The 14,232-nt window shown below is 48.3% G+C and overlaps 1 protein-coding gene across 4 annotated transcripts in view; it reads left to right on the forward strand.

Annotated features, from left to right (window-relative positions):
* Positions 1-1,241: 1,241 nt before the first annotated feature.
* The window catches only part of SMTNL1 (smoothelin like 1), a 482,219-nt gene continuing 469,228 nt past the window's right edge, over positions 1,242-14,232 (forward strand). Inside the window, exon 1 of one of the 4 annotated variants that reach the window (XM_077493208.1) lies at positions 1,242-1,858. In XM_077493208.1, the coding sequence (XP_077349334.1) occupies positions 1,386-1,858 (473 nt within the window). In that variant the 5' untranslated portion in view covers positions 1,242-1,385. The remainder of the gene's footprint in view (positions 1,859-14,232) is intronic. The other 3 variants (XM_077493209.1, XR_013277705.1, XM_077493207.1) reach the window with 3 other exon arrangements.

Below are 14,232 nucleotides of genomic sequence, written 5' to 3' on the forward strand. Positions count from 1 at the left end.
CGGTTAAAGGCCTTCAAGAAAAACAGCTCATAAAAGACAGGAAGTAGTGAAGAGGAGTAGGAGATTTACACCTGTCTGATGAGCTGTGTTGCACACACACACACACACACACACACACACACACACACACACACACACACACACACACACACACACACACACACACACACACACACACACACACACACACACACACACACACACACACACACACACACACACACACACACACACACACACACACACACACACACACACACACACACACACACTGCCAAAAGGATTACTAGCAAAATAAATCACCTCATGTATGTATTAATATCATGGATAAAAATAAAAAATTACCACCTGTTTCCCCCCAGCCTCTCACCTCCAATGGAGACCATGCTGCATACTGCATGGTGGTGCACAAGTTTAGCACTGAAACAGGTGGTGCACAAGTTTAGCACTGAATTTATGGTGGACTGTCACATGATTTGGAGCAGCTTTAGTTTTCATTCCACTGCATGGATTTACTATAGGATCGCAGTATTTTTATTGGAGTCTACACTGTACTGATCGTTTGTGTGGTTTATAAACCATTTGCACTTTTTTATGAACACTGCTGCTAATTGGAGATCGCACTGCATTGATCATCTGTGTGTTTTATGGACTTTATTGCACTTTTATTTATGTCTTATTATATTGCATTGCACTTTATTGATTGCACTATATTGCACAGTATTATTTTTATGTGTGCTGTTATTTTGTTTTTGCTGGTTTGCACATTGATTTTTGCACATAGTTGTACTAATATTTTTTATATACATTGTGGTATATTTTTTGATATTGTAGTTTATGATGAAGTGGGGTAGCGCCGCATATTTCTTTTTACATATTCTTTTCGGGCGCTGAGATCACTTTCTATGCTGGCAGCTTCCTTTTATTTATTTCATCAGGGTAACAGGCAAGTGGAGTGCACTAGTATTTTTGTCACCACAAACAAGATTGTTTTGAGATTGTCCACAAGCTTGGGGCATATTTAAAAATCAGTGAATATTATAATCAATCATTCACTGTAGGCAAATCGCTTTGTCCCATATGTTTTAAATGACAGATTTATTCACCTGTAGTGGATAAGTGGTGAAGGTCACAGTCACTGCTTTATAAATAGACCACACCAGGGCTGTGTGTACCAGTATTTACTAGGGAAAGTAAAAGTGATGGTGACATAATACTTTTTAGTTGTCTAGGGTCAGAGAACAGAGGTGACAGCTGGCAGGATATATCATTATAAGGAGCATGGATAAGCCCAGCTAATCCTGAATAAAAATAGGCACCCATAAGGAAAGGAGAAAAACACTGAAGACAGATACTATTCAGAGCTGAGGCTCAGGCTTCAGTAGATGAGCAAACAGGCTCCTCAGAATTCTGTATTTGGAGAATTTGAGGGAAATACAGTCATTGGAATGGAAGTTGAGCTAAATCAAATTAATGCAATTGCACAAGATGTTGTAGATCAAAATGTGGAAGAGGAATTGGTTGTGGCAGATGAGGCGGCAGCAGCAACAGAGGAAAAACAGGAAGCAAGATATGATTTGTATTCAGTGGAAAAGATAAATAGGTCTGGGAATGAAGTAGCAAGATCAGGTGAACAACACAAGACTGACAATGAAGGAAATCGTCATTCAGAAGAAAATCAGATTTCACCAGGAATTAAAATCAAAGTCACAGAGGACATGTCTACCCAAAACACTGAAAAACATGAAGAGACATACACCAAGCCAGTAGCTGATATAAATGGTGATGCTAAAAAGGTGGAAGAAAGAAAAGGCACTGCTGATTTTGGACTTCCAGATCCTGGAGCTCAAGCAGATAGGTAAAACAAGTTCTTTATTAAAACGTCTGTTTCTTTTCCTTACATATATCCTTTAAAGGACCAGTAGGTTTATTTAAACACTTGAACTCCAAAATGTTTTACCCCCCTTCCTGACCATTTATGCTATTTGGCACTGTGCTACTTTAAAGCGGAGTTCCAGGCTTTTTATGTTTATTAAAAGTCAGCAGCTACAAAAAGTGTAGTTGCTGACTTTTAATAAACAGACACTTACGTGTTCTATGGTCCAGCGATGCGGTCGAACGGAATGTCGCTCCTCTCCCCCTCCTCACTGCCGGCGCCTCTATTACCACTCTGGACGCCCGGCCGTGACAGCTTTTGGCTTCACGGCCAGGCACACACGGCGCATGCACGAATCTCGCTGTGCTCCCAGAGTGGATAGGCAATCTCCTGGGACCTGTCACGTTGTCCCAGGAGATCACCTAGAGGGAGGCGAAAGGAGGAGTCGCCTTGGCAATCCCTGGACGGAAGGAGGAAGTGGGACAGGAAGTCCCACTTCTAACGAAGCCCCCACTCCTCCCCCCCCAAAAAAAATTACATGCCAAATGTGTCATGTAAGGGGGTGAGGAGTGCTTAAAGTGGAAGTTCCATTTGTGGGTGGAACTCCGCTTTAACTGGTAATTGCACGGTCCTGCAACACAAAGTGGCACATACTTGTGGAGTGGAAGAAAAATAATAAAATAATAAATGTTTTACAAATATGTGAATTGTGTGGCTTACAATTGTATTCAGCCACCTTGATTCAATACTTTGTAGAACCACCTTTCACTGCAATTACAGCTGTAACTCTTTTTGGGGATGTCTCTACCAATTGAGACATTTCAGCACATGGACAATTGGACATTCCCCCTACCTTTTATAAATAGACCTGATCTGGCGGCCATTTTACATTATGTCTTTTGTCAGTGTAGGGAGAGGTTGCTGTGTGGAGCAGGGGCAGACTGTAGTGACACAAATTGCTAGCTATTAGGTCCATAAAAGTCCTTTTTAAGGACTGGTATAGGGGTACAGTATATAGGGTTCTGGTGCACTGCTGGTGATTGCTGAGTGCACTGCTGACCGATTCTGAAGCTGTCTTTTGTCAGTGTAGGGACAGAACGGTGTGTGGAGCAGGGACAGTCAGTTTAATCACTAGCTATTAGTGATGGCCGAACGGTTCGCCCGGCGAATTTCGGCTGTTCGCGATTCGGCGGACTATTGCCGCCGTTCGCCCGGCGGACCTACTGTGTAAAAGAACTTTCACCTATGATGACACATCCATCATGGGGTACAGGACAGCCAATTGAGACATTACAGCACATGGACACTTGGACATTCCCCCTAACTTATAAATAGACCCGATCCGGCTGCCATTTTACATTCTTTCTTCTGTCACTATAGGGAGAGGTTGCTGTGTGGAGCAGGGAGAGATTGCAGTGACCCAAATCGCTAGCTATTTGGTACACAAAAGTTCTTTTCAGGACTGGTATAGGTGTTAGGTGTATATAGGTTTGCTGTGCTACTGATTGTTGCAGCAGCCTGAGCGTCTTTTGTCAGTTTAGAGAAAGGGACAGGACGGTGTATGCTGCTGTAGGGACAGTCAGTTTAGTCATTGGCTGTTACTATCAGGTCCACAAAAGTGATATTCCAGTTATTATTCCAGTAGCCTCTGTTTTGTCAGTTTATATAGGGACAGGCAGGAAGCAGTGTGTGAGGCAGTGAGGGTCAGTTTAATTAGTAGCTGTTACTATTAGTTCCACAAAGGTTCTTTTCAGGACTGGTATGGTAATAGGCTTGTACACGTATAATATTCTTTCTTCCAAATATAGAAAGAATATTATACTTGACTGCTGCCCTTCTGCTGCAGTCTGCTAATCATTCACAACCTACTTGTTCCACAAAGGTCCTTTATAAGGACTGGTAATAACCTGGTGTAGGGTGCTATAGTACATAGGGTTGAGTGAGGTACAGTCTGCTATTCTATAAAGGACTGGTATAGGTCCACAATACATAGGGTTGAGGTGCACTACTGCTGACCGCTGCCCTATACTGCAGCAGTCCTTCATCGGTATAGGGACTGAGAGTTTTGTCACAGGGTCATTTAAAAAATGACAGGCAGAGGAAGAGGCAGGCCCTTCCGCAGGGGTGGTAGGGGTAGGGCAGGAGCAACAGGCTTGAGCCAAAGTGGGAAGTTGCAGAAGGTGCGTTCAATTAAAAGGACGCACCAGACTTGGTTGAGTGGCTCACTCAGCCTTACTCTTCTGCACCCTCCTCATCCTCTCGATCTGCACCCTCTTCTTCACTCTCTGCTATGTGCACCCCCAAAGACACTACCACCAACAACACCAGCACCACCACATACCTTCTGCTTGAGTCACAGGAATTATTTTACGATCCATATCATGACATTTCTGATGCGCAGCCACTCTTGGTATTGGATCAGCAAGAGGAGGTAGCAACAACCGCTACTCAGCAGTCTGACGACAGTACCCAGATCCGCCTAAGGAGGAGGTTGGTCCCCAGTGTTGCTGCCTACTCCGAGATCTCTACTTATAGCGGTGGGGAATGTGACGTCGATGATGACGTGTCTAGTGATAACACGTGGGTGCCCACAAGAGAGGAAGAGGAGGGGAGTTCAGAGGGAGATATGGACCAGCAGATAGGGAGGAGAAGCAGGAATAACTTACTTTGCACAGGAGGGACAAAGCAGACTGCAAATGTATCAGGAGCGAGTCATCGACCATGTGCGGTCACATCTGGCGCTCCCAGGACACTGACACATGGCTCCGCAGTGTGGGCTTTTTTTAACGTGTCCGCTGCTGACAATAGCGTTGCCATCTGCAATCTTTGCAGTCAACGCATTAGTCGCGGTAAGCCCAACACTCACCTAGGGACGACCGCCTTAAGAAGGCACATGAGCAGCCATCACCGAGCCGAGTGGGAGCAATGGAACACACAAAGCCACACTCCAGGCTCTCACCGTCCAGCCTCGTCTTCTACTTCTCCTTCTCCTCTCTCCTCACAATTGTCCTCCACTCCACCTTCCATTACGCCAAGCTCACGTGCCTAATGTTCGAGCGTAAAAAAATGACGCCGGATAACCCTCTTGCCCAATGGTTGACGGCTGGCTTGTCAGAACTCATAGCCCGCCAACTACTGCCATATAAACTGGTGGACTCGGAGGCCTTTCGCAAATTTGTGGCCATTGGAACACCACAATGGAAGGTCCCAGGAAGGAAGTATTTCTCACAGAAGGGCATCCCAGAGCTATATGGCCATGTTCAGCGGCAAGTGAATGTATCTCTGGCACACAGTGTCGGTGCCAAGATACATCTGACCACAGACACGTGGTCTAGCAAACACGGGCAGGGAAGGTATATCACTTTTACTGCCCACTGGGTGAACCTTCTGACGGCCGTCAAGCATGTAACCCGTGGCACCCGTGTAGATTTGGTTTTACCGCCACGGATTGCATGCAGGCCTGACTCTTCTTCTCCTCCTACACCATCCTCCTCCCTCTCCTACTCAGCTGACTCCTCCTTTTCAGGTGCTAGCGTCTCTTCCGCTGCACCGCCCAAGCTCCCCAGAACCTATTCGACATGCCAGGTGAGACGTTGCCATGCCATGCTGCGTCTGTTGTGCCTGAAAGCCAAGAGCCACACTGGCCCGGCACTCCTTTCAGCTTTGCATTCACAGGCAGATCAGTGGCTAACACCACTCGATTTGACAGTTGGTAAAGTGGTGTGTGACAATGGTGCCAATCTGCTTAGCGCATTGAAACAGGGCAAAATCACGCACGTGCCATGCATGGCACACGTCTTAAACTTGGTCGTGCAGCGATTCCTTGTCAAATACCCTGGGGTCCAGGACATCTTGCGGCAGGCAAGGAAAATCTCGGCCCATTTCAGAAGATCTTACACGGCCATGGCTCGCCTTGCTGACATTCAGTGGCGACACAATCTGCCGGTCAGACGTCTTATTTGCGATTGCCCGACGCGATGGAACTCAACCTTCTATATGCTTGATAGGCTGCTCCAGCAGAAACGTGCCGTTAACGTCTACCTGTATGAACTCTGCGGCAGAACAGGTTCTGGGGAGCTTGTTTTTTTTTCGTTGCGCCAGTGGCTGCTCATGTGTGACGCATGCAGACTTCTGCGGCCATTTGAGGAGATCACCAAACTGGTCAGTCGCAGCCATGGCGCCATCAGTGACATGGTACCTTATGCCTTCTTTATGGAGCGTGCATTGCGTCGTGTCATTGATCAAGCCGTGGAGGAGCAGGAAGATAAGGAAGTCGCAATGCTGGATTAATTCCCAGGGGGGGGGCTACTCTATCTGAGACAAGTGAACAACAGGAGTCTGAAGAGGAGTCAGAGGAGGATGGTGCCGGGGCAGATGAGGAGGAGCAAGAAGAGCATGCTTTAAACCTTTCTGGGATCCCTGTTGTGCGTGGATGGGGAGAGGAGAATGAAGAGGACAACATTATTCTGGATGATGAGCAGGAGCCAGGCCACCACACCGCTTCCAGTTTAGTGCAAATGGGGGGCCTTCGTGCTCCAGTGTTTTAATAGGGACCCCCGTATAAAAAGCATAAGGGTCAAGGACCAGTACTGGGTGGCAATGTACTTAGACCCCCGGTACAAACACAAAATGGCGGAAATGTTACCGCCGTCACAGAGGGCTGGCAGAATGGAGCACTTCCAGGCCTTGCTTCGCGAAATGCTGTATTCTGCCTTTGCGTGCGCTGGCAGAGGAGCAATTCCCACTCCCAGAGAAGGAGTTGCGGGTACCAATCCAACAGCGCCTGCAAGAAGAGGCCGGTTTGAAGATGTGTTGGTGACTTCGGATATGAGGTCATTCTTTCAGCCGACCCATCGACAGGTGTCATCCGGATCCAGCATCAGGGAACGCCTAGACCGTCAGGTGTCTGACTACATTGGGTTAACGGCCGATGTGGACGCTCTGAGGAGTGATGAACCCCTGGACTACTGGGTGGGCAGGCTTGACCTCTTGCCAGAGCTTGCCCAATTTGCAATCAAACTGTTGGCTTTCCCCTCATCCAGTGTCCTGTCCGAAAGGACGTTCAGCGCAGCAGGGGGGATCGTGACTGATAAACGTACTCGCCTAGCTCACGACAGTGTTAACTACCTCACATTTCTAAAAATGAATGAGGCATGGATCTCGGAGGAATTCAACACGTGACCAGTAGACCATGTATATGTCTATAAACATTTTTTTTAAACGAGCACAAAGACCTTCTTTCTTCATTTGGCTCATTTCCTTGTCCAAAAAAAGCACACCGTACTATATGCCCGTACCCTCCTCTTTGAAGAGGTTGAGCGGTGTCATATTTCTACTGGGGCTGCTTATTATGAGGGGCTCCCACCATCCCTGTGCTGTGCTGCCTTCCTCCTGGGGCTCCTTATTATGAGGGGCTCCCACCATCCCTTTGCTATGCTGACATCCTCCTGGGGCTGCTTATTATGAGGGGCTCCCACCATCCCTTTGCTATGCTGACTTCCTCCTGGGGCTGCTTATTATGAGGGGCTCCCACCATCCCTGGGCTATGCTGACTTCCTCCTGGGGCTGCTTACGGTGCAGGTGTCAGTGCTGTATATCACGGTGCTGCTGTCAGTGCTGTATATCACGGTGCTGGTGTCATTGCTGTATGTCACGCTGCTGATGTCAGTGCTCTCTATCACGGTGCAGGTGTCATTGCTGTATGTCACGCTGCTGGTGATCATCTCCTGCACCCTCTTCTTTGCCTACCCTGGTCCCTGACCTTCCCTCTCCTCTATTGCCTTCATACGCTCCAAAGTCCTGAATTGTGACAATTTCTCATATAAAAAAAGAATGCTTGTAGTTGTCAATCCCAGATTCACCTCATACATGTGTTATGTCATTGGCCATGTGGTGGGACTATGTTTGCACAGCTATTAATTATTTTGTGGCTGCAAATTTGACCTGTAGGTTTGCGAAGTTCGCCTCCCATTGAAGTCAATGGGGCCCGCCGCGAACGTTCCGGTTCGTGAACTATCGGCCGCGCTCGCGGTCCACGTTCACGAAACGTCCCGTCGGAAGTTCGTCCATCACTACTAGCTATTACTATTAGGTCCACAAAGGTCCTTTTAAGGACTGGTATAGGTGTACGGTATATAGGGTTCTGGTGCACTGATGCTGACGGCTGTGCTGCTGAGTGCACTGCTGACCGATTCTGCAGCTGTCTTTTGTCAGTGTAGGGACAGGATGCTGTGTGGAGCAGGGACAGTCTGTTTAATCACTAGCTATTACTATTAGGTCCACAAAGGTCCTTTTAAGGACTGGTATAGGTGTACAGTATATAGGGTTGTACACGTATAATATACTTTCTTTCAAATATACAAAGTATATTATGGTGCACTGCTGACTTCTGTGCTGCTGAGTGCTGCCCAATTCTGCAGCTGTCTTTTATCAGTGTAGGGACTGAGGGACAGTTTGGTGTTCTGAGCAGGGACAGTCTGCAAATCACTTGCTACTAGGTCCACAAAGGTCCTTTTTATAGGTGTACAGTATATAGGGTTGTACACGTATAATATACTTTCTTTCAAATATAGAAAGCATATTATAGTGCACTGCATACAGTGCTGCTGACCGATTCTGCAGCTGTCGTTTCTCAGTGTAGGGAGGGACAGTTTGGTGTTTGGAGCAGGGACAGTCTGCAATTCACTAGCTACTAGCTAGCTACTATTAGGTCTACAAAGGTCCTTTTAAGGAATGGTATAGGTGTACTATTTGGTGTGCAGTATATAGTGGTGTAATACACATATAAAATACTTGCACATATAGAAAGCATAATATAGTGCATTTCCACTGTGCAGCAGTGTGACTGCTGAGAGGTTCAGCAGCGATACTACAAAGAGTGACAAACGCAATTTAAAAAAAGTATTATAACTGGTGTGCTAGACCAGTGGCCACCAAAAACGTCAGATTGAAGCGCAGTGTTATATACCTTCTTCCATATACATACTGCACTTCTATAGAGACTTTTGTCATAGGGTCATTTAAAAAATGACAGGCAGAGGAAGAGGCAGGCCCTTCCGCAGGGGTGGTAGGGGTAGGGCAGGAGCAACAGACTTGAGCCAAAGTGGAAAATTGCAGAAGGTGCGTGCAATTACGTCAAAGGATGCACCAGACTTGGTTGAGTGGCTCACTCAGCCTTACTCTAATCCACCCTCCTCATTCTCTCGATCTGCACCCTCTTCTTCACTCTCTGCTGTGTGCACCCCCAAATACACTAGCACCAACACCACCACCACTTCCGCTTGAGTCACAGGAATTATTTTACGATCCATCACAAGACATTGCTGATGAGCAGCCACTCTTGGCATTGGATGAGGAAGAGGAGGTAGCAACAACCGCCACTCAGCAGTTTGACGACAGTACCCAGATCAGCCCAAGGAGGAGGTTGGTCCCTGGTGTTGCTGCCTACTCCAAGATCTCTAATTCTAGCAGTGGGGAAGGTGACGTTGATGATGACGTGTCTAGTGATGTCACGTGGGTGCCCACAAGAGAGGAAGAGGAGGGGAGTTCAGAGGGAGATATGGACCAGCAGATGGGGAGGAGAAGCAGGCAGAGCTTAGATTGCACAGGAGGTACAAAGCAGACTGATAATGTATCAGGAGCAAGGCATCAACCATGTACGGTCACATCTGGCACTCCTAGGATGCCGGCACATGGCTCCGCAGTGTGGGCTTTTTTTAAACATGTCCGCCGCTGACAATAGTGTTGCCATCTGCAGCCTTTGCAGTCAACGCATAAGTCGCGGTAAGCCCAACACTCACCTAGGGACGACCGCCTTAAGAAGGCAAATGAGCTGCCATCACCGAGCCCAGTGGGAGCAACAGAACACACAAAGCCACACTCCAGGCTCTCACTGTCCAGCCTCGTCTTCTACTTCTCCTTCTCCCCTCTCCTCACAATTATCCTCCACTCCACCCTCCACCATGCCATCCTCATGCTTTTCTGGAAAAAGGCAGGCTTCCGTGGGCCAAATGTTTGAGCGTAAAAAAATGATGATGCCGGATAACCCTCTTGCCCAACAGTTGACGGCTGGCTTGTCAGAACTGATAGACCGCCAACTACTGCCATATAAACTGGTGGCTTCGGAGGCCTTTCGAAAATTTGTGCCCATTGGAACACCACAACGGAAGGTCCCAGGAAGGAAGTATTTCTCACAGAAGAGCATCCCAGAGCTATATGGCCATGTTCAGCGGCAAGTGAATGTATCTCTGGCACATAGTGTCGGTGCCAAGATACATCTGACCACAGACACGTGGTCTAGCAAACACGGGCAGGGAAGGTATATCACTTTTACTGCCCACTGGGTGAACCTTCTGACGGCCGTCAAGCATGTAACCTGTGGCACCCATGTAGATTTGGTTTACTGCCACGGATTGCATGCAGGCCTGGCTCTTCTTCTCCTCCTCCTACTCCATCCTTCTCCCTCTCCTACTCAGCTGACTCCTCCTTTTCTGCTGCTAGCGTCTCTTCCGCTGCGCCTCCCAAGCTCCCCAGAACCTATTCGACATGCCAGGTGAGATGTTGCCATGCTGTGCTGTGTCTGTTGTGCCTGGAAGCCAAGAACCACACTGGCCCTGCACTCCTTTCAGCTTTGCATTCACAGGTAGATCAGTGGCTAACACCGCTCAATTTGACAGTTGGTAAAGTGGTGTGTGACAACGGTGCCAATCTGCTTAGCGCATTGAAACAGGGCAAAATAATGCACATGCCATGCATGGCACACGTCTTAAACTTGGTCGTGCAGCGATTCGTTGTCAAATACTCTGGGGTCCAGGACATCTTGCGGCAGGCAAGGAAAATCTCGGCCCATTTCAGAAGGTCTTACACGGCCATGGCTCGCTTTGCTGACATTCAGCGGCAACATAATCTGCCGGTCAGACGTCTTATTTGCAATTGCCCGATGCGGTGGAACTCAACGTTCTATGTGCTTGATAGGCTGCTCCAGCGACTACCTGTACAAACTCTGTGGCAGAACAGGTTCTGGGGAGCTTGGTTTTTTTTTCACCGCGCCAGTGGCTGCTCATGCACGATGCATGCAGACTTCTGCGGCCATTTGATGAGATCACCAAACTGGTCAGTCGCAGCCATGGCACCATCAGTGACATGGTACCTTATGCCTTCTTTATGGAGTGTGCATTGGGTTGTGTCATTGATCAAGCCGTGGAGGAGCAGGAAGATAAGGAAGTCGCAATGCTGGATGAATTCCCAGGAGGGGCTACTCTATCTGAGACAAGTCAACAACAGGAGTCTGAAGAGGAGTCAGAAGAGGATGGTGCCGGGCGGATGAGGAGGAGCAAGAAGAGCATGCTTTAAACATTTCTGGGATCCCTGTTGTTGTGCGTGGATGGGAAGAGGAGAACAAGGAAGATGACATTATCCTGGATGAGCAGGAGCCAGGCCACCACACCGCTTCCAGTTTAGTGCAAATGGGGGCCTTCATGCTCCAGTGTTTTAATAGGGACCCCCGTATAAAAAGCATAAGGGTCAAGGACCAGTACTGGGTGGCAACGTACTTAGATTCCCGGTACAAACACAAAATGGCGGAAATGTTACCACTGTCAGAGGGCTGTCAGAATGGAGCACTTCCAGGCCTTGCTTCGAGAAATGCTGCATTCTGCTTTGCCTGCGCTGGGAGAGGAGGAATTCCCACTCCCAGAGAAGGAGTTGGGGATACCAATCCAACAGCGCCTGCAAGAAGAGGGCGGTTTGAAGATGTGTTTGTGACTTCTGATATGATGTCATTCTTTCAGCCGACCCATCGACCGGTGTCATCCAGATCCAGCATCAAGGAACGCCTAGACCAACAGGTGTCCGACTACATTGGGTTAATGGCCGATGGGGACGCTCTGAGGCGTGATGAACCCCTGGACTACTGGGTGGGCAGGCTTGACCTCTGGCCAGAGCTTGCCCAATTTGCAATGGAACTGTTGGCTTGCTCCTCGTCCAGTTTCCTGTCCGAAAGGATGTTCAGCGCAGCAGGGGGGATCGTGACCGATAAGCGCACTCGCCTAGCTCGCGATAGTGTTAACTACCTCACATTTATAAAAATAAACGAGGCACGGATCTCGGATAAATTCAGCACATGTGACCAGTAGACCATGTATATGCATAAATCTCTAAAAACGATTTATTTAATCGAGCACACTGATCTTTTTTTCTACCTTTTTGGCTCACTTCCTTGAACAAAAAAAGCACACCGTACTATATGCCCGTACCCTCCTGTTTGAGCTGTGTCATATTTTTGGGTGCCGCAGCGAGTTGCTGGTATCAGTGCTGCTGTCAGTGCTCTCAATCTTGGTGCTGGTGTGGTCTCAGTGCTCTCTATCACGGTGCTGGTGTGGTGTCAGTGCTCTCTATCTCAGTGCTGGTGTGGTGTCAGTCCCCTCTATCTCGGTGCTGGTGTGGTGTCAGTCCCCTCTATCTCGGTGCTGGTGTGGTGTCAGTCCCCTCTATCTCGGTGCTGGTGTGGTGTCAGTCCCCTCTATCTCGGTGCTGGTGGGGTGTCAGTCCCCTCTATCTCGGTGCTGGTGTGGTGTCAGTGCTCTCTATCTTGGTGCTGGTGTCAGTGCTCAGTCTCTATCGCTGTGCTGGTGTCAGTGAGGGAGATAGCAGTGGAGAAGCCAATCAGCAGGCAGTGCCAGCACCATGGCTGAGGATCAGCACTGGACTGGCACCTCCGGACCACCGCAGTGGAGCCCTGCATAGGTGGGGGTAAGGGCCGGGCAGAGGGAGGGGCTCAAGCACAGGTTGGCACACTGGGACACTGGCACAGAACTGTGCTGCCCTGACTGTGGCACTGATCATCTCCTGCACCCCCCCCATAGCCTGCCCTGACCTTGCCTCTCCTCCATGGACTTCATGCACTCCTGAATTGTCAAAATTTCACAGATAAAAAAAGAATGCTTGTCGTTGTCGATTCACTTAATACTTTTGTTATGTCTGTTTTGAATGTGGTGGGACTATGTGTGCACAGCTAGTAAGTATTTTGTGGCTGAAAATATGCCCTGTAGGTTTTTAAGGTTCCCCTGCCAATAAAGTCAATGGGGTCTGCTGCAAACTTTGTGGTTCGCGAACTTTTGGCCGCGTTAGCGGTTCGCGTTCGCGAAACGTCCCATCGAAAGTTCATCCATCATTATCTGGCTGTATGTTTAGGGCTGTTGTCCTGCTGGAAGGGGAAACTCCGCCCCAGTCTCAAGTCTTTTACAGACTCTAATGCCACGTACACACGATCGGATTTTCTACCAGCAAAAGTTTGATGTGAGCTTTTGGTCGGAAATTCTGACCATGTGTATGCTCCATCGGAAAAAGTTCTGATCGGGAATTCCAATAGTCTGTACCAATTCTAATGCGCAAAATTCCTACGCATGCTCGGAAACAATGCGACGTTGTAATATTGTAAGTCACCGCGTCCTTGACGGTCAAAAGTTCCGAGAAATTTTGTGTGTCTGCAAGCCAAGCTTGAGCGGGAAATTCCGTCGGAAAAACCATGTAAGTTTTTTTCCGACAGAAAATCCGTTCACGTGTACGTGGCATAACAACAGGTTTTCTTCTAATGCCGCGGACTGTATGGCGTACTTAGTCCGTCGAAACACATTTCAGCGGACAGTCCACGAGTGTGTGGGCTTCAGCTGACTTTTTCAGCGTGCAGTCTGGCGTACTAAGTATTTCGGATTTTTCTAAATTCTGTCCGTCGTACTTTGGTTTCAGCGGACAATCCGCTCGTCAGTAGGCTAGTTCGACGGTCTAAGAATGGCGCATGCCCAGAAAGGATTTACACGGCGGAAGGGTGCTTTGCTGTGTATTGGACTTCCTATTTCTAGTCCCGTCGTACGTGCTGTACACATCATCGCGCAAGCTTTCGACGGACTGTTTGTGCATCCGTGTGTGGTCAAGTCCGTTCAGTCGAAAGTATGACGGACTGTCCGTCGGATTGTATGACGGACTAAGTGCGCCATACAGTCCGCTCGTGTGTATGCGGCATAAGATTGCCCTGTATTTGGCTCCATCCATCTTCCCAGCAACTCTCACTAACTTCCCTGTCCTTGCTGAAGAAAAGCATGTGGGTGATGTGCAGTGTTAGTTTTCCGCCACACATAGCGTTTTGCTTTTAGGCCAAAAAGTTAAATTTTGGTCTCATCTGACCAGAGCTCCTTCCACATGTTTGTTATGTCCCCCACATGTCTTCTCACAAACTATAAATGGGACTTCTTATGGCTTTCTTTCAACAATGGCTTTCTTGCCAGTCTTCCATAAAGGCCAGATTTGTGGAGCGCACGATTAATAGTTGTCCTCTGGCTCCTCCAGAGTTACCATGGGCC

Source organism: Lithobates pipiens, unplaced genomic scaffold (assembly GCF_037356315.1).
Source record: "Lithobates pipiens isolate NorthernLeopardFrog02 unplaced genomic scaffold, aLitPip1_a1.2 Scaffold_19, whole genome shotgun sequence".
NCBI classification, from domain to species: Eukaryota; Metazoa; Chordata; class Amphibia; order Anura; family Ranidae; genus Lithobates; species Lithobates pipiens.